General features: G+C 39.5%; 1 protein-coding gene across 1 annotated transcript; it reads right to left on the bottom strand.

Annotated features, from left to right (window-relative positions):
* Nucleotides 1-17,967: 17,967 nt before the first annotated feature.
* LOC138906045 (uncharacterized) lies at nucleotides 17,968-22,556 on the bottom strand. The gene is made up of 7 exons (XM_070194566.1): nucleotides 21,731-22,556; nucleotides 21,404-21,643; nucleotides 21,207-21,313; nucleotides 20,808-21,008; nucleotides 19,177-19,452; nucleotides 18,390-18,926; nucleotides 17,968-18,165 (listed from the first exon to the last, which is right to left on the bottom strand). Exons 1-7 carry the CDS (start codon nucleotides 22,554-22,556, stop codon nucleotides 17,968-17,970), a joined length of 2,385 nt encoding a protein of 794 aa, XP_070050667.1.
* Between the last annotated feature and the right edge of the window lie 252 nt (nucleotides 22,557-22,808).

Raw genomic sequence — 22,808 nt, 5'->3', positions numbered from 1 at the left:
GCTGTTTGTAGATAAACTTCAATAGAATACCAAACATATAATCTTCTTCACTATAGCGGAGTAATAGATGGACATCCACATTATAATTATTTTCATAATACTCCCCATTGGATGTTCATTAAAAGATAATGTGCCTCTTTTAAATTTTACTAGGAAAAATCCAGTGAAAAAAATCCTAATGAAGGAAAAAGAGTACACATATTTAGTAATACACAATTCTAGCCGCCTCATTAAAAACCTTACAAGAAAAACCCCATTGGAAAAATCTTAGTAAGGAAAAAAGAGAACAACACGTATTTCACCCTCCTAATGAAAACCTTGTTCCAAATATTTGAGTCTCCGCATTCCAATCTTGTATACCATCTTCTCAAAAGTTGAAGTTGGCAAAGATTTAGTGAACAAATCTGTTGGATTTTCACTTGAACGGATTTGTTGCACATCGATGTCACCATTTTTCTGAAGATCATGTGTGTAGAATAATTTTGGTGACATGTGTTTCGTTCTATCTCCTTTTATAAATCCTCTCTTTAATTGGGCTATGCATGCAGCATTGTTTTCGTATAAAATTGTGGATCTTTTATCATATTCCAAACCATATTTTTCTTGAATAAAATGAATCACTGATCTCAACCATACGTATTCCCTACTTGCTTCATGAATAGCTATTATCTCAGCATGATTTGAAGAGGTAGCAACAATAGATTGCTTTTTGGAGCACCATGATATGACAGTACCTCCACATATAAATACGTATCCGGTTTGAGATCGAGCTTTATGGGGATCAAATAAATAACCTGCATCTGCATAACCAACAAGATTTGCACTACCTTTGTTAGCATAAAACAAACTCATATCAAGAGTTCCCTTTAAATATCGCAAAATATGTTTAATCTCATTCCAATATCTCTGTGTAGGAGAAGAGCTATATCTTGCTAGTAAATTAACAAAAAATGTTATGTCAGGCCTTGTAGCATTAGCAAGATATATAAGTGCACCAATTGCACTGAGATATGATGTTTCAGGACCAAAGAGTTTGTCATCCTCTTTTGGAGGTCGGAACGGGTCCTTATTCACTTTAAGTGATCGAACAACTATTAGTGTACTCAATGGGTGCGCTTTGTCCATTTAAAAACGTTTTAAGACCCTTTCTGTATAGGCAGATTGATGTATAAAGATCACGTCCGCTAAATGTTCAATTTGCAGACCAAGATAAAGTTTTGTCTTTCCAAGATCTTTCATCTCAAATTCATTCTTAAGATATTCAGTTGCCTTTTAGAGCTCTTATGGAGTTCCAACAAGATTTATATCATCAACATAAACAACAAGTATAACAAATTCTGATACCATTTTCTTTATAAAAATATATGGACAAATAACATCATTTATGTAACCCTCTTTCAACAAATATTCACTAAGGCGATTATACCACATGCGCCCAGATTGCTTTAAATCGTACAAAGATCTTTGTAATCTGATTGAATACATTTCTCAAGATTTTGAATTTGCTTCAGGCATTTTAAATTCTTCAGGAATTTTTATGTAAATCTCATTATCAAGTGACCCGTACAGATAAGTTGTAATCACATTCATCAGATGTATTTCAAGCCTTTCACGTAAGGTTAAACTGATGAGATATCGAAATGTTATCGCATCCATAACGGGTGAATATGTTTCTTCATAATCGACTCCAGGTCGTTGTGAGAATCCTTGTGCGACAAGGCGAGCCTTGTATATTTCAACTTCTTTTTTGTCATTCTTTTTTCGCACAAAAATTCATTTATGACCAACTGATTTTATACCAGTAGGTATTTGGACTACTGGTCCAAAGACCTCTCTTTTAGCAAGTGCGTTCAATTCTGATTGAATTGTCCCCTTGCCATTTTTTTCAATCAGATCTTTGTCGACGTTCTTCGACAGATCAGGGTTCAAAATACTTACTATCTTGCATAATGTTCAGTGCAACATTATATGCAAAAATATTATCCACCACTATTTCAGATCGATTTAAATTAATCCCATCACCAGTAGAACGTATTAAAAGTTCCTCGCTCACTTGAGTCTCGGGTTCATTGATTTCTTCAGGAATCTCAGAACTAACAAGATCTTGGGTCTCTTCAGGAGATCCCTTTATAGTATCGTTTTGATCATTTGTCGATTTTATTTTTTGAGAATTTCGATTCTTAGAATCCAAAGGCCTACCATGCTTCAGTCGTGCTTTAGGTTCACTAGCTCTCATGCTAGTAGATGGTCCTGCTGGGACATCAATTCGGATAGGCACATTCTCTGCAGGGATATGTGACTTAGTTATTCTTTTTAAATGAGTAAACACGTCTGAAATTTGATTTGCTATATTCTGTAAATGGATAATCTTCCGGACCTCTTGATTACATATAGGGGTAATGACCAAAAACTAATTGTGACGGAGAATATTTATTATAACGTGTCGGTCTGAGACATATAAGTGATGCTGCATGCAAGATAGCATGGCCCCAAATAGTAGTGGGCAATTTTATTTTTATAAGTAGTGGTCTTGCTATCCATTGCAGTCGTTTAATAAATGACTTTGCAAGGCCATTTTGAGTATGAACATAAGCTACAAGATGTTCAACTTTTATCCCAACTGATAGACAGTAATCATCAAAAGCTTGAGATGAGAATTCTCCAGCATTATCAAGGCGAATAGCCTTTATAGGATAGTTTGAGAATTGTGCCCTTAATCGAATTATTTGGGCTAATAGCTTTGCAAATGCCAGGTTGCGAGATGATAGTAGGCACACATGAGACCCTATTGAAGATGCATCTATTAGGACCATATAATATCTAAACAACCTATTTGGTGGGTGAATAGGTCCACATATATCCCCGTGTATACGCTCTAAAAAGGCAAAGGATTCAATGCCAACCTTCATTGGTGATGGTCTAGTGATCATTTTGCCTTGATAACAAGCATCACAAGAAAATTCATCATTTGTAAGAATCTTCAGGTTCTTTAATGGATGCCCACTCAAATTTTCAGTAGTTCGTCTCATCATTATTGATCCAGGATGGCCCAAACGGCCATGCCAAAACACAAAAGTATTTCAATCAATGAACTTCTGGTTTATGATAGAGTGTGCTTCAACTATACTAATCTTTGAATAGTATATGCCAGAAGATAAAGTTGGTAACTTTTCTACAATGCACTTCTAGCCAGAAACATTCTTTGTAATACAAAGATATTCCACATTCATTTCATCTATCGTCTCAATGTTATACCCATTTCGACGTATATCTATAAAACTTAACAAGTTTCTTCGGGGCTTGGAGAAGAATAATGCATTGTCTATAATAAGTTTTGTTCCCTTAGACAGAAATATAGTGGCTCTTCCGGAGCCTTCAATCAAACTTATATTACCAGAAATTGTTGAAACATTTGCTTTTTCCTTATGCAAATAAGAAAAGTATTTATGATCTTTGAATATGGCATGAGTTGTTCCAATATCAGTTACACAAATATCTTTATGATTGGTCTTTGATCCAAACATAATTTGAAGATTATCCATATTCTTCAAAATGACATAAACAAAATAAATATGATAGTAAACATCATTATCAAAGCATAACTTTTATTTATGTACAACAATTACATAACCATACTATCTTCTACAATCAACATAAATTAAAATATTTATATTTCTACAGATTCATCACCGATCACATGACTTGTTTCTCCTTCCGGGAGTGCAAAGTAATCAACTACATCCAAATGCATGAAGTCTAAATTATCTTCAAAAATAAAATTTGCTTCAGTATTTTTCTCTGTCTTCTTTAGGGAGGCTTGATAAAGCTCAACCAGGTGCTTTGGCGTACGACAGATACATGACCAGTGCCCTCTTCCTCCACATCTATAGCATGCATTTTCTGCATTTATTGCTTGCACTGCTTCATGCTTTTGTTCCTTCCTTTTCCACTGCTGGTGGTGGGGCGAGTTCTTTGGTGCATTATTATTACCATGATTAGAGTTTCTTCCCCGACCACGGCCATGACCACGACTGGGGCCACGACCTCTTCCACGCTTAGCTTGGTGGAAGTTCGTCTCATTCACTACAGGTAATGGACAAGAACCAGTAGGTCGGCTTTCATAATTTTTTCATTAATAGCCACTATGTTGCTCGGATACAAGAAGATATGAGATAAGTTCAGAATACTTTTTGAATCCCATATCTCGATATTACTGATGTAGGAGCATATTCGAGGTATGAAAAGTGGCGAAAATTTTCTCCAACATATCATGATTCGTAATATTATCACCACATAATTTTAATTCGGAAATAATTCTGAACACGACAGAATTATACTCACTGATAGATTTAAAATCGTGTAACCTTAAATGAGTCCAATCATATCGTGCATGTGCAAGAACGACCATCTCCGGGTGGTCATATCTATTTTTCAAATTATTCCACAGTATGACTGGATCTTTAACAGTAAGATATTCCATTTGCAGGCCCTCATCAAGGTGATGTCGTAGGAATATCATTGCTTTGGCACGATTATAATTTGATGCCTGATTTTTATCCTTTATGGTGTCTGTGAGACCCATCGCATCAAGATAAATTTTAGCATCAAGCACTCAAGACATGTAGCTTTTGCCCGATATATCCAGGGCTATAAAATCAAGTTTAGAAAGATTTGACATTATTTAGAAAAAAAAAATTCATACCTCAGATACTTTCAAAGTATTTGCTCGAGATGGCAGAGTCTCGTGCTGATAACGTGTTATAAAATAAAGACTGTAAAGTAAAGACAAGTATAGAGAGAAACTGATATATTATTTAACTTTAAACTGATGTACATAATGAACTGAAAACTCTTCTATTTATAGAAGAAAGGAAGCAGCTGCGAGGCTTTTATTGAGCTGCTTGCAACGTGCCTGTTTAATAAGAAGCTGCTGCAAATCATTTCATTGAGTTGCTTGCAACCTGCCTGCATCGGCTGCTTGTAGATAAACTTCAATAGAGTACCAAACGGATAATCTTTTTCAGGAAGATTATCTATAGCGGACTAATAAACGAACATCCACATTATAATTATTTTTATAACAGGAGGTTCATTAATAAGTTAGGTAAAGATTACAATGTAAACATTGTATTAGGGTGATTAATAATTACTATTATTACATAATCTAGGAGTCTTTTGGTTCATAAACTAATTATATATGGATATAGTACATTTAATCATAATAATACTTGAACAATAGTCATAAGATTATTTTTTATGCCACTGAATATTTTTTTAATCATATGATAAATATATAAATACCCTACGGTAAACCAAAATTACTCCAACATTAGGACGCGCATCGCTAAAACGACCAAGCCTAGACACGAGCATCGAGAGATGGGGATCATTTAAAAATGGTGAAGCTACATATCGATAATGTACTTGGCTGAATGATAATCAAATAACCAACTAATATTTCACGGTAATATTAATGACCTACTCTACAAGAGCACCGTGTTGTCAACTTGATAAGATAAAAATTAATGCATAAAACCAGCTTTAAAGTTATCTTTACTTGTTTGCACCTGTAGGAAATAATGCTATCGGAATAAATCAACAAAATAAATAGAAGAATATATTCTTCTACGTCACATTTAATAAGATCTTTAATATTTTCATGGAAGTATACTTTTATGTTGTTGTCTACTATTTTCTAGTTTTAGTCGTCGCTCCTGAAAAATACTTATTTTATTTCGGTACATAAACCAAGCAATAAGCGTGACATATATCTTTTACACAAGGATTGTTACTAGTTATGGTTAATATAATATGCATAATTCCTACCTATAATTCTTAATTAACCATGGCTTAGCGCATGCTCCGAGTAAAAAATGCCGGTAAATTTCCCAAGTTTTCAAATGTGTAAATTTTCCTTTCATAAATATACTTCACAATCTTTAAACCCTAGTCATAGGGGACATCAAGTTATTAAAAGAACTTTGGGCCTACACATTTTGGCCCAATATCTATGAGAGACTATTTCAATTAGGGTCTCTGATACAGAAACCAGAACAGAGCCCAAACCCAATTCTTTTAATGAGGAGATATACATAAACAACTAGAGGCAATCGACAGCCATGCAAATTTCAGTAGTTGTACAAGGAGTTTTAGAGGGAGAAGAAGAAGAAGAAGAAGAAGAAGAAGAAGAAGAAGAAGAAGAAGAAGAAGAAGAAGAAGAAGAAGAAGAAGAGCACGATAGAGGTGTCCTAGTGAAAAGGATAATACTATGATTTAAATTGAAGATAAAGGCCAAGGAGAACTGCAGGATATCAACAACACACTCATGCAAGCGCAAGCAATGGACAAAGCTGTAGGATGGGTAATTGAAGAAGCAATACCTTTAAACCTGCAAAGTTTAGAGGAAGAAAATGACCTAGAATTTTATGCCTCAATTTGGGTACATCAGAACATTATCAGGCTTAGCAAGGAATTAGGGGTCGACTTTCAAGGTTGTGAGAAAGAATCTCTGGAGCTCTTTTTAAAAATCAACAACAAAAGGCAAGAAAATAGAGGAAAATTACTACAGGTGATGGATACTCCAAAAAGAAAAGGTATTAATGAACTAAAGGGGTTGGATATCGGGAGCAATTTCAAGAGCAATGGAACAATAAGTAAGGGGATGTATAGTTATAAAGATCAATGAAGGTTAATGTAACGACCCGACCGGTCGTTTTGAGTATTATAACCCCATTCCCCTATTTACCGCTCAATTTATGCTCTATAGTTATTTTATGACTTACCGGGTTAGTTGGTTTGGGTCCGGCAGGGAGTCTGAGTGAAATGAGACACTTAGTCTCATAATTGAAAATTTAAGTTAGAAAAGTGGATCGGATATAGAACTATATGTAAACGACCTCGGATTTGAATTTTTATGATTCCAATAGCTCCGTATGGTAATTTTGGACTTAGGAGCGTGTCCGGAATATTATTTGGAGGTCCGTAGAGGAATTAGGCTTGAAATGCCGAAAGTTTAGTTTTTGGAAAGTTTGACCGGGGAGGGGGGGGTGACATTTTGATATCGGGGTCGAAATCTGATTCTGAAAATTTTAATAGGTCTGTTATGTCATTTATGACTTCTGTGCAAAATTTGAGGTCAATCGGACGTGATTTGAGAGGTTTCGGCGTTGTTTGTAGAAATGGAAAGTTTTAAAGTTCAATAGGTTTGAATTGGGACGTAATTCATGGTTTTAGAGTTGTTTGAAGTGATTTGAGGATTCGACTAAGTTCGTATGATGTTTTAGGACTTTTTAGTATATTTGGTTGAGGTCCCGAGGGCCTCGGGTGAGTTTCGGATGGTTAACGGATCAAAAATTGAACTACAGCACCTACTACAATTTCCTTCTATTGGAAATTTCTTCTGCCAGAATCGAGCCCAAATAAATCGAGTTCAGAGTCGAGGGCCACGATCGAGCCCAGGGTCGAGGGCCACGATCGAAGGCAGGGTTGAGGATCAGGATCGAAGCCACGATCGAGCCTAGGGTCGAGGGCCACAATCGAAGGCAGGGTCGAAGACATGATCGAAGGCTAGGGTCGAGGCCCAGGATCGAGGCCCAGGATCAAGGACCTCGATCGAAGGCCAAGATCGAGATAGAACCGAGGGTGACTGGGCAGAATTATAAAAATAGGGACTTCGTCCCATTCGCCATTTTTGACAAATTGGAGCTTGAGGAGAGGCGATTTTGATAGATTTTCAAGGAAAACTTGAGGTAAGTCCCTTGTAATCATTTCTACTCCATAATATTGTGTTATCATCGAATAATCCGACTAGATTACATGATTTTGAGGTGTAAATCGGAGATTGGAACTTAGAAATTTGGAAATAAGATTTGTAGATTTGAGGGTCGAGTTGGGGTCAGATTTTGATAAAATTATTATGGTTAGACTCGTGGTTAAATGGGCTTTCGGATTTTGTAACTTTTGTTGAGTTTAGAGTCGTGGGCCCCACATGCTATTTTTGAGCTAAAATTCAAATTTTTATGAAAAATTAATATTTTCTTATGGAATTAATTCCAGTAAATGTTATTGTCTGAAATGAATTATTTGTGACTAGATTCGAGGCATTCGAAGGCCGATTTGCGAGGCAAAGGCATATCAGAGTAAAGAATTTCACTCTCTAAGGTAAGTAATAGTTTTAAATTTGGTCCTGAGGGTATGAAACCCTGGATTTTTGTGTCATGTGATTATTTTGGAGGTGACAAACATGTGGGCATGCACCGAAGGGATTGTGACTTGGTCCATCCCGTGAAACTGTAAAGTTGAATAACCTGTTGTTAGCTATAATCTCTCTTTGTGTTGAAGAAATTTGACTATAAATCATGTTAAAAATCATGCTTAGGCTATGTGATAGTACTGTTGGGACCCACAAAGGTCACGTACTTATTGAATTATTTGCTAATTGATGTCTTGTACTCAGTCATGATTTTATTTGTGCATCACACCTCAGTCTTTCTTGATATTTGTTGATTTACTATATTATCATTGTTTGGGCTGATCTTTATAATTTTCGAGAGCCCGAGAGACTAGAGAGGTTGAGGAATGAGTAAGGCCGGGGGCATGTCGGTGAGGTAAGGATATATGGCACGTGAGTTGTCTGTACAAGATATTATAGCACGTGAGTTATCCGTACAACACGTGAGTTGTCCGTGTAGATTATGGCGCTTGGACTGTAGGAGCCCCTCCAGAGTCTGTACACACCCCCAGTGAGTGCGGGTACTCATTGAGTGTGAGTGCTGAGGGCTGCGAGCCGAGTGATTGAGCTGTTGTGATGAGTTGAGTGACTGTCGCCTGAGAGGCTGTACTTGCTTTGCATTTGTTATTGCACTTGATTGCTATCTGTCATTATTGTGAAATCTCTGAAAGATTTTATATCCGGATTACATGAAATTGAGCTGTATAAAATTGATTTGACTTAAACTGCCGGATTTGGAAGCATGTCTATTCTTTGCTGGAATTATTGAAAATGAACTATAACTGTGTAGCTCGTCATTATCTTCAATTCCTTAGTTATTATTGTTACTTGCTGAGTTGGTTATACTCATACTACACTCTGTATTTCGTGTGCAGATCCAGGTGTTCCCGGACATAGCGGGTGTTGATCATTTCACGCAGTTGATTTTTAGGAGATTTTGAGGTAGCTGCCGTGTTCCGCAGACCTTGTCTCTCATTCTCTATCTCCTTGTTCATTGCATCTGGTCTCAGACTATTATAGACTGTATTTTCCAGACTTGTATTTATATTAGATGCTCATGTCCTCAGTGACACCAGGTTTTGGGGAGTGTTCATGTCAGTATTTGTGAGATTTTGTATTGTGTTAAATTATTGTATTTTCAAACTTAAGAGAAATTGTGGTGTATCGAGATTATCGGCATGCCTAGTATCGAGATAGGCACCATCACGACAAGTTGGGATTTTGGGTCGTGACAAGTTGGTATCAGAGCCTAGGTTACATAGGTCTCACGGGTCATGAGCAGGTTTAGTAGAGTCTTGTGGATCGATACGGAGACGTCTATACTTATCTTCGAGAGGCTGCAGAACCCTTAGGAAAATTTCACTTTCTTGTTTTCTGTCGTGCGAATTTATTGATTCTAGAAACTAAATTTCTGCTATTCTATTCTCTTACACATGGTGAGGACACGTACTACCGGATCAGACGGTCAGCCACCAGTGCCACCAATTAGGGTCGTGAGAGGCCGGGGCCGTGGTAGAGGCTGGGGCCGAGGTAGAGGTCGAGGTGTAGCTCGTACCACAGTTGGACCAGCACCTGTAGTACCACCAGTTGCTCCAGCTCAGGAGCAGATTCCGGATATAGTTGAGTCAACAGGATCAGCTCAGGCACCAACTGTGCCCATTGAGATTCCAGGCCTTCAGGAGACTTTGGCCCAGATATTGACAACCTGCACTGGTCTGGCTCAGGTGGTTTCGGCTCAGGCCGCACCTTCCACTTCTCAGGCCGGGGGTGGTACTCATACCCTTATTGCACGTACTCCAGACCAGGTAGTACATGGACTTCAGATACCGGGGGCACTACCAGCTCAGCCGATTGCAGCCGCTCAGGCCCCGATAGTTCCTGTTATGGTAGATGATGAGCAGAGGAGACTTGAGAGATTTGAGAGGCTTCGACCTCCACCTTTTAGCGGTGCTGAGTCAGAGGATGCCCAGGGTTTTCTGGATAAGCGTTAGCGGAGGCTTCAGACAACGGGTATTCTAGAGACCATTGGGGTCTCATTCACTACTTTTCAGTTTTCTGGGGCTGCCTTTAGGTGGTGGGAGTCTTACGAGTGGTGTAGGCCGGTCGGTGCAGCACCCCTTACCTGGCAGCAGTTCTCCGGTCTATTTTTGGAGAAGTTCGTGCCTCAATTTCGCAGAGAGGAGCTTTGAAGGCAGTTCGAGCAGCTTCGTCAGGGCGATATATCTGTGACACAGTATTAGATGAGATTTTCAGAATTGGCCCGTCATGCTATCTGGTTGATTCCTACAGACAGGGAAAGGATCAGGAGGTTCATAGATGGCCTCACTTTTCAGCTGCGATTACTCATGACTAGAGAGAAAGAGTGTCTGGTGCTACTTTCAATGAGGTTGTTGACATTTCTCATCAGATTGAGATGGTTCGCAGCCAGGAGCAGGTTGAGAGGGAGGCTAAGAGGCCTCGTAGTTCCGGTGATTTCAGCGGTGTTCCTTCAGGGGGTCAGTTTTTACCGTAGTAGGGGCCGTTCTTACAGACACGCTCAGGCGGGTCGTCCAGCTTATCGTGATGCATAAGCTAGCCACGGTTCTTATAGTGCTCACTCATGCCAGTTTTCATTCAGTGCACTACCAGCGTAAAGTTCTCATTATACCTCGTCCGCTCAGGCTTCTACAGGTAATTCTTCGGGTTATCAGGAGTAGCAATTCTGTTAGAGGAAGAGATGTTTCGAGTGCGGAGAATTGGGCCAGTTCAAGAGAGATTGTCCTAGGCTGTTGAGTGGGGCTCCACAGCAGAGTTCTCGACCAACGGCACCAGCACCAGCAGTTACACCACCCGCCCAGCCAGCTCGGGGTGGGGGTCAGAAAGCTAGGGGTCGCCCAAGAGGGGGAGGCCAATCAGGTGGCGGGCATGCTTGATTCTATGCTTTTCGTGCCAGGCCAGATGTTGTTGCCTCAGACGCAGTGATCACAGGTATTGTTTCAATGTGCCATAGGGAGGCTTCTATATTATTTGACCCTGGTTCCACTTATTCATATGTATCATCGTATTTTGCTCATTATCTGGATATTCCCTGTGAATCCTTAGTTTCACCTGTGTGTGTATCTACACATGTGGGCAATATTATTACTGTGGACTGTATGTATCGATCATGTGCGGTAACTATTGGGGAACTGGAGACTATAGTTGATCTCTTATTACTCGGTATGGTTGATTTCGATGTAATCCTGGGTATGGATTGGTTGTCTCCATGTCATGCTATTCTGGACTGTCACGCAAAAATCGTGACGTTGATGATGTCGGGGTTGCCAAAGGTTGAATGGAGAGGTTCTCTAGATTTTGTTCCTAGCAAGTAATTTCTTATTTGAAGGCCCAGTGTATGGTTGAAAAGGGATGTCTGTCATATTTGGCCTTTGTGAGAGATGTTGATGTTGATACTCCTATTATTGATTCAGTACTGGTCGTGCGAGACCTTTTGGATATATTTCCTACAGACCTGCTGAGTATGCCACCCGATAGGGATATTGATTTCGGTATTGACTTGGTGTAGGGCACTCAGCCTATTTCTATTCCTCCATATCGTATGGCATTAGTTGAGTCAAAAGAATTGAAAGAGCAACTTCAGGAACTCCTTGAAAAGGGGTTTATTAGGCCTAGTGTGTCACCTTGGGGTGTACCGGTTCTGTTTGTGAAGAAGAAAGATGGTACTATGCGGATGTGCATCGATTATAGGCAGTTGAACAAAGTTACAATCAAAAATAAATATCCCTTGCCACATATTGATGATTTATTTGACCAGCTTCAGGGAGTGAGGGTGTTCTCCAAAATTGATTTGAGATGTGGGTATCACCAGTTGAAGATTCAAGATTCGGCTATTCTAAAGACGACATTCAGAACTTGTTATGGACACTATGAATTTCTTGTGATATCTTTTTGGACTAACCAATGCCCCAGCAGCATTTATGCATTTGATGAATAGTGTATTCCAGCCATATCTTGATTTATTTGTAGTGGTATTTATTGATGATATTCTGGTGTACTCACATAGCCAGGAGGAGGATGCACAACACTTGGGTATTGTATTACAGAGGCTGAGAGAGGAGAAACTTTATGCCAAATTCTCTAAGTGTGAGTTCTGGCTTAGTTTAGTGGCATTCTTGGGACATATAATGTCGAGTGAAGGAATTAAGGGGGATCCGAAGAAAATAGAGACAGTTCAGAATTGGCCCAGACCATCCTTAGTTACTGAGATTCAGAGTTTTCTCGTCTTGGCCGGTTATTATCGTCGTTTTGTGGAGGGTTTTTCGTCTATTGCATCGCCTATGACTAAATTGACCCAGAAAGGTGCTCCGTTCAGGTGGTCGTATGAATGTGAAGAGAGCTTTCAGAAGCTCAAGACAGCTTTGACTACAACTCCAGTATTGGTGTTGCTTACAGGTTCAGAGTCTTATACTGTGTATTGTGACATGTCGCGTATTGGTCTCGACGCAGTGCTGATACAAGACGGTATGGTGATTGCCTATGCGTCCAGATAGTTAAAGGTACATGAGAAGAATTATCCAGTCCACGATCTTGAGTTAGCAGCTATTGTTCATGTCTTGAAAATTTGGCGGCATTACTTATACGGTGTCTAGTGTGAGGTATATACTGATCATCGGAGTCTACAACATTTGTTTAAACAGAAGGATCTTAACTTGCGGTAGTGAATGTTGTTGGAGTTGCTTAAGGATTATGATATCACCATTCTCTATCATCCCGGAAAGGCCAATGTGGTGGCCGATGCCTTGAGTTGTAAGGCAGAGAGTTTGGGCAGCTTAGCATACTTACCGGTAGTAGAGAGGCCTTTAGCCTTGGATGTTCAGGCCTTGGCTAATCAGTTTATTAGATTGGCTGTTTTCGAGCCGAATCGAGTTTTGGCCTGTGTGGTTTCTCGGTCTTCTTTATATGATCGCATCAGAGAGCGCCAATATGATGATCCACATCTGCTTGTCCTTAAGGACACAGTTCAGCACGGTGATGCCAAGGAAGTCACTATTGGAGATGACTGTGTATTACGGATGCAGGGCAGGCTATGTGTGCATAATGTAGATGGTTTGCGTGAGCTGATTCTCCAGGAAGCTCACAGTTCGCGATACTCTATTCATCCAAGCGCCGTGAAGATGTATCAGGATTTGAGGCAACACTATTGGTGGAGGCGGATGAAGAAAGATATAGTTGGGTTTGTATCTCGGTGTTTAAATTGTCAACAAGTAAAGTATGAACATCAGAGGCCAAGAGGATCGCTTCAGAGACTTGACATTCCGGAGTGGAAATGGGAGCGTATTACCATGGACTTCGTAGTTGGGCTCCCACGGACCTTGAGAAAGTTTGATGCTGTTTGGGTGATTGTAGCTCGGCTAACCAAGTCCGCACATTTTATTCCAGTTGGTACTAATTATTCTTCGGAGCGGTTGGCTGGGATTTATATTCACGAGATTGTTCGCCTACACGGTGTGCCGGTGTCCATTATTTCAGATAGGGGTACACAATTTACCTCAGAGTTTTGGAGGGCAGTGCAGCGAGAATTTGGCACACATGTTCAGTTGAGTAGATCATTTCACCCTCAGATGAATGGGCAGTCCGAACGCACTATTAAGATATTGGAGGATATGCTACGCGCTTGTGTTATTGATTTTGGGGGTTCTTGGGATCAATTTCTGCCACTCGCGGAGTTTGGTTACAATAATAGCTACCAGTCAAGCATTCAGATGGCTCAGTATGAAGCTTTGTATTGGAGACGGTGCCGATCTCCGGTGGGTTGGTTTGAGCCGGGTGAGGTTAGGCTATTGGGTACTGACTTGGTTCAGGATGCTTTAGAGAAGGTCAAAGTGATTCAGGAACGGCTTCACATGACACAGTCTAGATAGAAGAGTTATGCCGACAGGAAGGTTCATGATGTTGTTCACATGGTTGGGGAGAAGGTTCTGCTCAAGATTTCACCCATGAAGGGTGTGTTGAGGTTCGTGAAAAGGGCAAGTTGAGCCTTCAGTATATTGGGCCTTTTGAGATACTTAAGAAAATTGGGGAGGTGGCTTATGAAATTGCTTTGCCACCTAGTCTATCATTTGTTCATCCAGTGTTCTATGTATCCATGCTTCGAAAGTATGTCGGGGATCCGTCTCATATTCTGAATTTCAGTACGGTACGGCTGGGCAGTAATTTGACTTATGATATGGAGCTGGTGTCTATTTTAGACCGGCAGGTTCGAAAGCTGAGGTCAAAGAGCATAACATCAGTGAAGGTGCAGTGGAGAGGCCAGCCAGCCGGAGAAGCTACTTGGGAGATTGAGCAGGAGATGCAGAGTAAATATCCACACTTATTTGAGACTCTAGGTATTGTTCTAAACCCGTTCGAGGACGAACGTTTTTTTAAGAGGGGGAGAATGTAACGACCCATCCGGTCGTTTTGAGTATTATAACCCCATTCCCCCATTTACTGCTCAACTTATGCTCTATAGTTGTTTTATGACTTACCAGGTTAGTTGGTTCGGGTCCGACAGGTAGTCTGAGTGAAATGAGACACTTAGTCTCATAATTGAAAATTTAAGTTAGAAAAGTGGACCGGATATGGACCTATGTGTAAACGACCTCAAATTTGAATTTTTATGATTCCAATAGCCCCGTATGGTGATTTTGGACTTTGGAGCGTGTCCAGAATATTATTTGGAGGTCCGTAGAGGAATTAGGCTTGAAATGCCGAAAATTTAATTTTTAGAAAGTTTGACCGGGGGGGGGGTGGCTTTTTGATATCGGGGTCGAAATCTGATTCTAAAAATTTTAAAGGTCTGTTATGTCATTTAGGACTTGTGTGCAAAATTTGAGGTCAATCGGACGTGATTTGATAGGTTTCGGTGTTGTTTGTAGAAATGGAAAGTTTCAAATTTCAATAGGCTTGAATTGGGGCGTAATTCATGATTTTAGCGTTGTTTGAGGTGATTTGAGGATTCGACTAAGTTTGTATGATATTTTAGGACTTGTTAGTATATTTGGTTGAGGTCCCGAGGGCCTCAGGTGAGTTTCGGATGGTTAACGAATCAAAAATTGAACTACAACAGTTGCTGCAATTTCCTTCTGATGGAAATTTCTTCTACCAGAATCTAGCCCAAAAAATCGAGCCTAGAATCGAGCCCAAATAAATCGATCCCATAGTCGAGGGCCACGATCGAGCCCAGGGTCGAGGGCCACGATCGAAGGTAGGGTCGAGGATTAGGATCGAAGCCACGATCGAGCCCAGGGTCGAGGGCCACCATCGAAGGCAGGGTCAAGGATCGGGATCGAAGCCACGATCGAGCCTAGGGTAGTGGGCCACGAACGAAAGCAGGGTCGAAGACATGATCGAAGGCCAAGGTCGAGGGCCATGATCGAGGGCCAGGATCGAGGGTCAGAATCTAGGCCCAGGATCGAGGACCTCGATCGAAGGCCAAGATCGAAGGCCAAGATCGAGGCAGAACCGAGGCTGACTGAGAAGAATTATAAAAATAGGGACTTCGTCCCATTCGCCATTTTTGACAAATTGGAGCTTGAGGAGAGACGATTTTTGATAGATTTTCAAGAAAAACTTGAGATAAGTCCCTTGTACTCATTTCTACTCCATAATATTGTGTTATCATCGAATAATCCGACTAGGTTACATGATTTTGAGGTGTAAATTGGAGATTGGAACTTAGAAATTTGGAAATAAGATTTGTAGATTTGAGGGTCGAGTTGAGGTCGGATTTTGATAAAATTGGTATGGTTAGACTCGTGGTTAAATGGGCTTTCGGATTTTGTTACATTTGTCGAGTTCCGAGACGTGGGACCCATAGGCAATTTTTGAGCTAAAATTATGATTTTTATGAAAAATTAGTATTTTCTTATGGAATTAATTCCAATAAATGTTATTGACTGAAACGAATTATTTGTGACTAGATTCGAGGCATTCGAAGGCCGATTTGCGAGGCAAGGGCATATGAGAGTAAAGAATTTCACGCTCTAAGGTAAGTAACAATTTTAAATATGGTCGTGAGGGTATGAAACCCTGGATTTTTGTGTCATGTGATTATTTTGGAGGTGACGCACATGCTAGGTGACGGGTGTGTGGGCGTGCACCGAAGGAATTGTGAATTGGTCCGTCCCGTGAAACTGTAAAGTTGAATAACCTTTTGTTAGCTATAAGCTCTCTTTGTGTTGAAGAAATTTGACTGTAAATCATGTTAAAAATCATGCTTAGGCTATGTGATAGTACTGTTGGGACCCACAGAGGTCACGTACTTATTGAATTATTTGTTAATTGCTGTCTTGTACTCAGTCATGATTTTACTTGTGCATCATACCTCAGTCTTTTTTGATATTTGTTGATCTACTATGTTATCTTTGTTTGGGCTAATCTTTGTGATTTCCGAGAGCCTGAGAGACTAGAGAGGTTGAGGACTGAGTAAGGCCGAGGGCCTGTCGGTGAGGTAAGGATATATGGCACGTGAGTTGTCCGTGTAAGATATTATAACACGTGAGTTGTCCATGCAGCACGTGAGTTGTCCGTGCAGATTATGACGCTTGGGCTGTAGGAGCCCCTTCGGAGTCTGTACACACCCCTAGTGAGCGCGCGTACCCATTGAGAGTGAGTGCTGAGGGCTGAGAGCCGAGTGGTTGAGATGTTATGATGAGTTGAGTGACTGTCGCCTAAGAGGATGTACTTGCTTTGCATTTGTTATTGCACTTGATTGCTATCTATCATTGTTGTGAAATCTCAGAAAGATTTTATATCCGGATTACATGAAATTGAACTGTATAAAATTGATTTGACTTAAACTGTCGGATTTGGAAGCATGTCTATTCTTTGCTGGAATTATTAAAAATGAACTGTAACTGTGTAGCTCGTCATTATCATCAGTTCCTTAGTTATTATTATTACTTGCTGAGTTGGTTATACTCATACTATATCCTGCACTTTGTGTGCAGATCCAGGTGTTCCCGGACATAGCGGGTGTTGATCATTTCACGTAGTTGATTTTCAGGAGATTTTGAGGTAGCTGCCGTGTTCCGCAGACCTTGTCTCTCCTTCTCTATCTCCTTGTTCATTGTATCTGGTCTCAGACTATTATAGACCGTATTTTCCAGACTTGTATTTATATTAGATGCTCATGTTCTTAGTGACACCAGATTTTGGGGAGTGTTCATGTCAGTATTTGTGAGATTTTATATTGTGTTAAATTATTGTATTTTCAAACTTAAGAGAAATTTTGGTTTATCGAGATTATCCGCTTGCCTAGTATCGAGATAGGCGCCATCACGACAAGTTGGGATTTTGGGTCGTGACAGTTAACATTATATCATGGAATGTGAGGGGGTTAAACCGTCAAAGGAAGAGAAGGTTGATTAGAAGTTGTGGAGAGTGATGAAGATTATGAAATATTTTGTGTGTCTTTTCATTTAGCACTGTACAATATTTATATATAATGTAAAAGAATATGTTGTAACTAACTTATCCAGCCGTCCTATTTCCTATTGGCTAAAAATAAAGAATAAACAAAATATGTACAGAATTCTTGTTACACAACTGTAGTTTGTAGAAGTTGATCCAACGGTCCAGGTGTTGCCAGGTCAATAAAGATCAATGTCTCCACTGAAATCAACACAATTAATCCAATGCTAATTAGACCTCCACGTGTAGCTCTTTAGTCCAAATGTCTGAAGACTAATATCTTTACTTCTTTACTTTGTTTATGTCTAAGACAACACTATAGCTTCTCTAGATTTGCTTTGTTCTTCAGTCATCTTCTTCAAATCATTTTCTCCATATAAATTATCTCCATTATTTGTGCTAACAACCCCCCTCAAGTTAGAGGGGAGAGGAGAGACGCCCAACTTACGAAGATTCAAAGAATGAGAAGGCACCGGAAGGGGTTTTGTGAACAGATCGACGATCTGGGAGGAAGAAGGAATCATCGATTGACTGTCGGAATGGATAGGATAGGAAGAGTTGGGCTTACAGAGATGTTTTCAAGAAGACGAACCATCCAAGTGAGTTCAGCTACAACACGACACATTGATCTGTATTCAGTTTCGACCGATGACAAAGAAATTGAAGTTTGTTTTTTGGATTTCCACAAAATCGGGGATCCGCCTAGGCTAATGAAATAGACACTTACTGAACGACGTGAATCGGGGCAAGAAGCCCAGTCAGAGTCATAAAAAGCAAGAAGCTTGAAAGAAGGACTGGAGGAGAAGAAGATCCCTTGTGCAGAAACGGATCTCAGATACCGTACTACACGAAGCCCTACAAGGAAATGAGGAAGTCGTGGAGTCTGCATATACTGGCTGAGATGTTGGATTGGGAAAGAGAGGTCTGGTCGAGTATGTGTGAGAAAGTTCAATTTTCCCATTAAACAACGAAAAATAGTTGGATCAGAGAGCAATTCCTCTTCATCTGCTCGGAGATTATGGGATAGATCAAGGGGAGATGAGATAATTGGAGAGTCTGTACAATCAAATTCCGCAAGCAAATCCAAGGTAAACTTTCTCTGGCTTAATATAATCCCCAAAAAATAATGAACATCTCCAAGGTCCTTGATTTTAAACTCTGCGTCCAGAAAAGCTTTAAGATTACTGAGTTCAGTAGAGTCATTCCCAGTCAACAAGATATCATTGACATAAACTGCGACAATAGAAATCGAATCATCTGTTTTCTTAAAAAATAGAGAATAGTCGTTTAGGGAATATATGTATCCCTTGAATTTGAGGGCTGCAGTTAATCTTGCATATCACTGACGTAGTGCCTGCTTTTAACCATATAAGGATTTGCGCAATCTACACACTAGATTAGAATTAGGGGGCTGCATCCCTGAGGGAAACTTCATATAGACCTCTTCTTGTAGGTCTCTATGTAAGAAAGCGTTATTCACATCTAATTGATAAAATTTCCTAGTTCTTTTTCACTGCTACTGCAAGATTACACCTAATTGTAGTAATTTTAACCACTGGTGAAAATGTCTCATTGAAATCAATTCCTTCCCTTTGAGTGTCCCCTTTGACTACAAGTCTAGTTTCCAGTCTTTCCACACTCCCATATGATTTATGTTTTACTTTATACACCCATTTACATGGCAAAGCTTTCTTACCAACTGGAAGCTCAACAACTTCCCATGTTTGATTGGACATTAGGGCTTCAAACTCATTTGTTATGTCCTGATGCCATCCTAGATGCAGTGCTGCCTGTATATAAATTAGTGGTTCTGAAATATGGGATATCGAATTTAATAATTGCTAGTTGGTGTGGGAAAAAGGAAAGATGGATGGATGAACTGATGGAATGAACCAAGATGAAATGAGGTTAGTAAGGTGCACTGCATTACACACATGGTCTTTAAGATGAATTGGTTGATGGTGTTCCCTGGGTGATCTCCTCAACTGAGGTGTATGAGGAGAAGGAAGAGGAATAGGAGAAGTAGAATGAGTGTGTGATCTGGAAGAAGATGTAGAAGAAAGAGGTGATGGAGTAGAAACAGGCAAAATAGGTGATTAGGTAGAGGCAAGGGAAGTATGAGAACTGATAAATGGAGTAGAGATGAAAGGTTATGCTGGTGCATAATTGTCAGCTGTGGGATTAGAGACAACATGCTCACTAGAGGTAATAAAAGGCATATGAGGAGCAAAAACTTGGAAAGATATGTTCAGTAGAGGTGACAGAAGAGAAAGGGTAAATGTTTTCATGAAAAACAACATCCCAGACATAAAAACTTTTCTAGATTGTAGATTCATAACCTTGTAACCCTTTTTTCCATTTGGATATCCCAGGAAGATACATTTTGTTGCTCTAGGCTCCAACTTGTTTCTATGTGCAGAGAGAGTAGAAACATAATATAGGCAACCAAATTTTTTGATGTTTTCATAAGAAGGTGGCTTCTTGTGAAGGATGTGATAAGGTGTTTTGAATTTCAACACTCTAGAAGGTAGTCTGTTGATTAAAAAAGTAGCAGTTAGTAGCTCCCCCCCCCCCCCCCCAAAAAAAAGAAAACTGGAACCTTAGATTGATGCAACAATGCCCTACAGACTTTCAAGAAGATGTCTATGTTTTCGCTCTACAATATCATTTTGTTGTGGAGTATTTATACAAGTAGTTTGGTGGATAATTCCTTGTGACTTGAAAAATTCCGAAGTAAGAGCACTTGTACCCAATTCTAGAGCATTATCAGATCTGATGGACTTGACTTTTGTGGAAAATTGTCTTTCAACCATGCTTAGGAAAGATTTAAGTATGGTGAACGCATTACTTTTTGTTGCCAAAGATAGGTCCAAGTACCTCTACTATAATCATCTACAATAGTAAGAAAATACTTGTATCCATCATAGGTAGGGGTTTTATAAGGTCCCCAAGTGTCAATGTGAATTAATTTAAAAATCGAACTGGTAGTGATTGAACTTGATGGGAAAGGTAATTTGGCTTGTCTTGCTAAAGGGCAAACTTCACATGGAATATTAATATCACAATGAGAATTTGTAAAAATAGACTTGATATTTCGCATAGCTGAAAAAGGAAGATGGCCCAACCTAGTGTGCCATAACATTACATCAACTTTAAAGTTTACTACTACAAAAACTGAACTAGTAACAGGAAATAAACTAGAATGTTGATTACAAACTGAAACATCAACATTTTTCTTAGACTTAGGCAAAATACTAGAGTGCTGATTACAAACTGAAAGAGTAACATTGTTCTGAGAGAATATCCTAGACAAAGCTCTAGAAGGCTGAAGTTGATAAAGACCACCCTACAAATCACCAAGAACCAGAGGTCTCTTCAGTGAAGGGGCCTACAAAATGTAATGAGTAGAAGTGAACATTAGTAAACAGTGATATTGTTGGCACAATCTTTGAACTGATAGAAGATTGAAATTGAAATCTGGGACTAAACGCACATTCTTAAGGATCAGATTGGGAAGAATTGAAACATTTCACTTATGAGTTACCTTTACCTTTTGTGAATTAGGTAGATTTACTGTTAACGGTATAGGAAGAGGGATGATCTCAGAAAAAATAGTGATGTCAAAAGCCATATATTTAGTAGCACCTGAGTCTAGAATCCAGGAATTAGACTTAATGTGAGTGCAACATGAGATAGAGTTATTTATGCAAGACATGCAGTGTAAAATGAGATTAGTTATACCAGCACATGCAACAGAATTAGTAGCAGCCTCAGAAGAAGTAGAACCTTGTTGTCCTCCTTTCACATCTTGAAGTAACTGAATGAGTTGAGTGAATTGGTCTTGTGATAACTGGTGCTGGACATTCATTCTAGAATCAATGTTAAAACCATGAACTGACCCTCCATCATTTATGGCTACATTGGCCTGGGCTCCTCCTTGAAATTTCTTAGACTTTGTGAACTTAAAATCAGCAGGAAAACCTATAATCCTGTAACACTTATCCACAGTATGTCCAGATTTCTTACAGTAGGAACAAATTTAATTATTTTTCTTGTAATATCCCCTGCCTTTTCCATCTCTAGAATTAGAGTTTCCAAATTTTTGAGAACCACTAAACTGATTAGCAACCATAAAAGAAGATGAATCACCAGGGAATTGATTGTTAACATAGATTTCCCTTTGTTTTTCATCTTGAATCAACAATGAATAAGCATGATTAACACCAGGTAGATGTGAAATCATTATAATGTTTCCTCTAACAACAACATAAGAATCATTCAATCCCATAAAAAATTGAATGAGTCTTACATCTTGAAATGACTTAGAGACTTTAGCCTTACCTCCACATGTACAGTCACATCTACAACTTATATTTGCATTGAGAGTATCTAGTTCATCCCAAAGCCTTTTCACCTTTGTGAAATATCCTTCTATGTCATTAGACCCCTGTACTAAGTCATTGAGCTCCTTTTTCAGGTGATACAACTTTGCTCCATTGGACTGCCCAAAGTGATCTTCCAAATCAGTCCACAGATCTTTGACTGTTTTGGAGTAGATAACACTGCCTGCAATCTCTTTGGAGAGGGAGTTGAGGAGCCAAGATAAAACCACATCGCTGCATCTACTCCAAAGTTTGAAGTCTGGTGAATCAAGAGATGGAGGGGAGTAAGATCCATCAATAAAGCCAACCTTATTTTTGGCTGATAGAGCGATAAGGACCGACCTACACCGACTTCCATAACCTCTGCCATCAAAGGTGAAATTCACAAGATTCATCCCTGGAAAGTCAGAGGAATGAAGATAATATGGGTGACTGGAATCCATGACTGTGGTCTTGGGATCTACTGCTATGACTTCAGTAGATTTCCCTACAGAAGAAGCATCAGTAACCATGGTGGAAGAAGAAAACGAGGTTGAGTAGTGCACAAGAACATCACTGCTCTGATACCATGAAGAGAGTGATGAAGATTATGGAATTTTCTATGTGTCTTTTCATTCAGAACTGTACAATATTTATACAAAATGTAAAAGAATCTATTGTAACTAACTTATCCAACTGTCCTATTTCCTATTGGCTAAAAATAAAGAATAAACAAAATTTGCACAATATTCTTGTTACACAACTGTAGTTTCTAGAAGCTGATC

Source organism: Nicotiana tomentosiformis, chromosome 1 (assembly GCF_000390325.3).
Source record: "Nicotiana tomentosiformis chromosome 1, ASM39032v3, whole genome shotgun sequence".
In the NCBI taxonomy this organism is placed as follows: domain Eukaryota; kingdom Viridiplantae; phylum Streptophyta; class Magnoliopsida; order Solanales; family Solanaceae; genus Nicotiana; species Nicotiana tomentosiformis.
The sequence above is the reverse complement of the archived record's forward strand: the minus strand, read 5'-3'. Positions and strand labels throughout refer to the sequence as shown.

Excerpts from the sequence above, each read along its gene's own strand:
- LOC138906045 (XM_070194566.1), bottom strand. The coding sequence starts at position 22,556 with ATGGTTACTGATGCTTCTTCTGTAGGGAAATCTACTGAAGTCATAGCA. Across the intron at positions 19,453-20,807 it reads TAGTAAACTTTAAAGTTGAT|GCAGCACTGCATCTAGGATG; the intron begins GTAATGTTATGG and ends ATTTATATACAG. Across the intron at positions 18,166-18,389 it reads GCCCCGATTCACGTCGTTCA|ATCGTCGATCTGTTCACAAA; the intron begins GTAAGTGTCTAT and ends TCTTCCTCCCAG.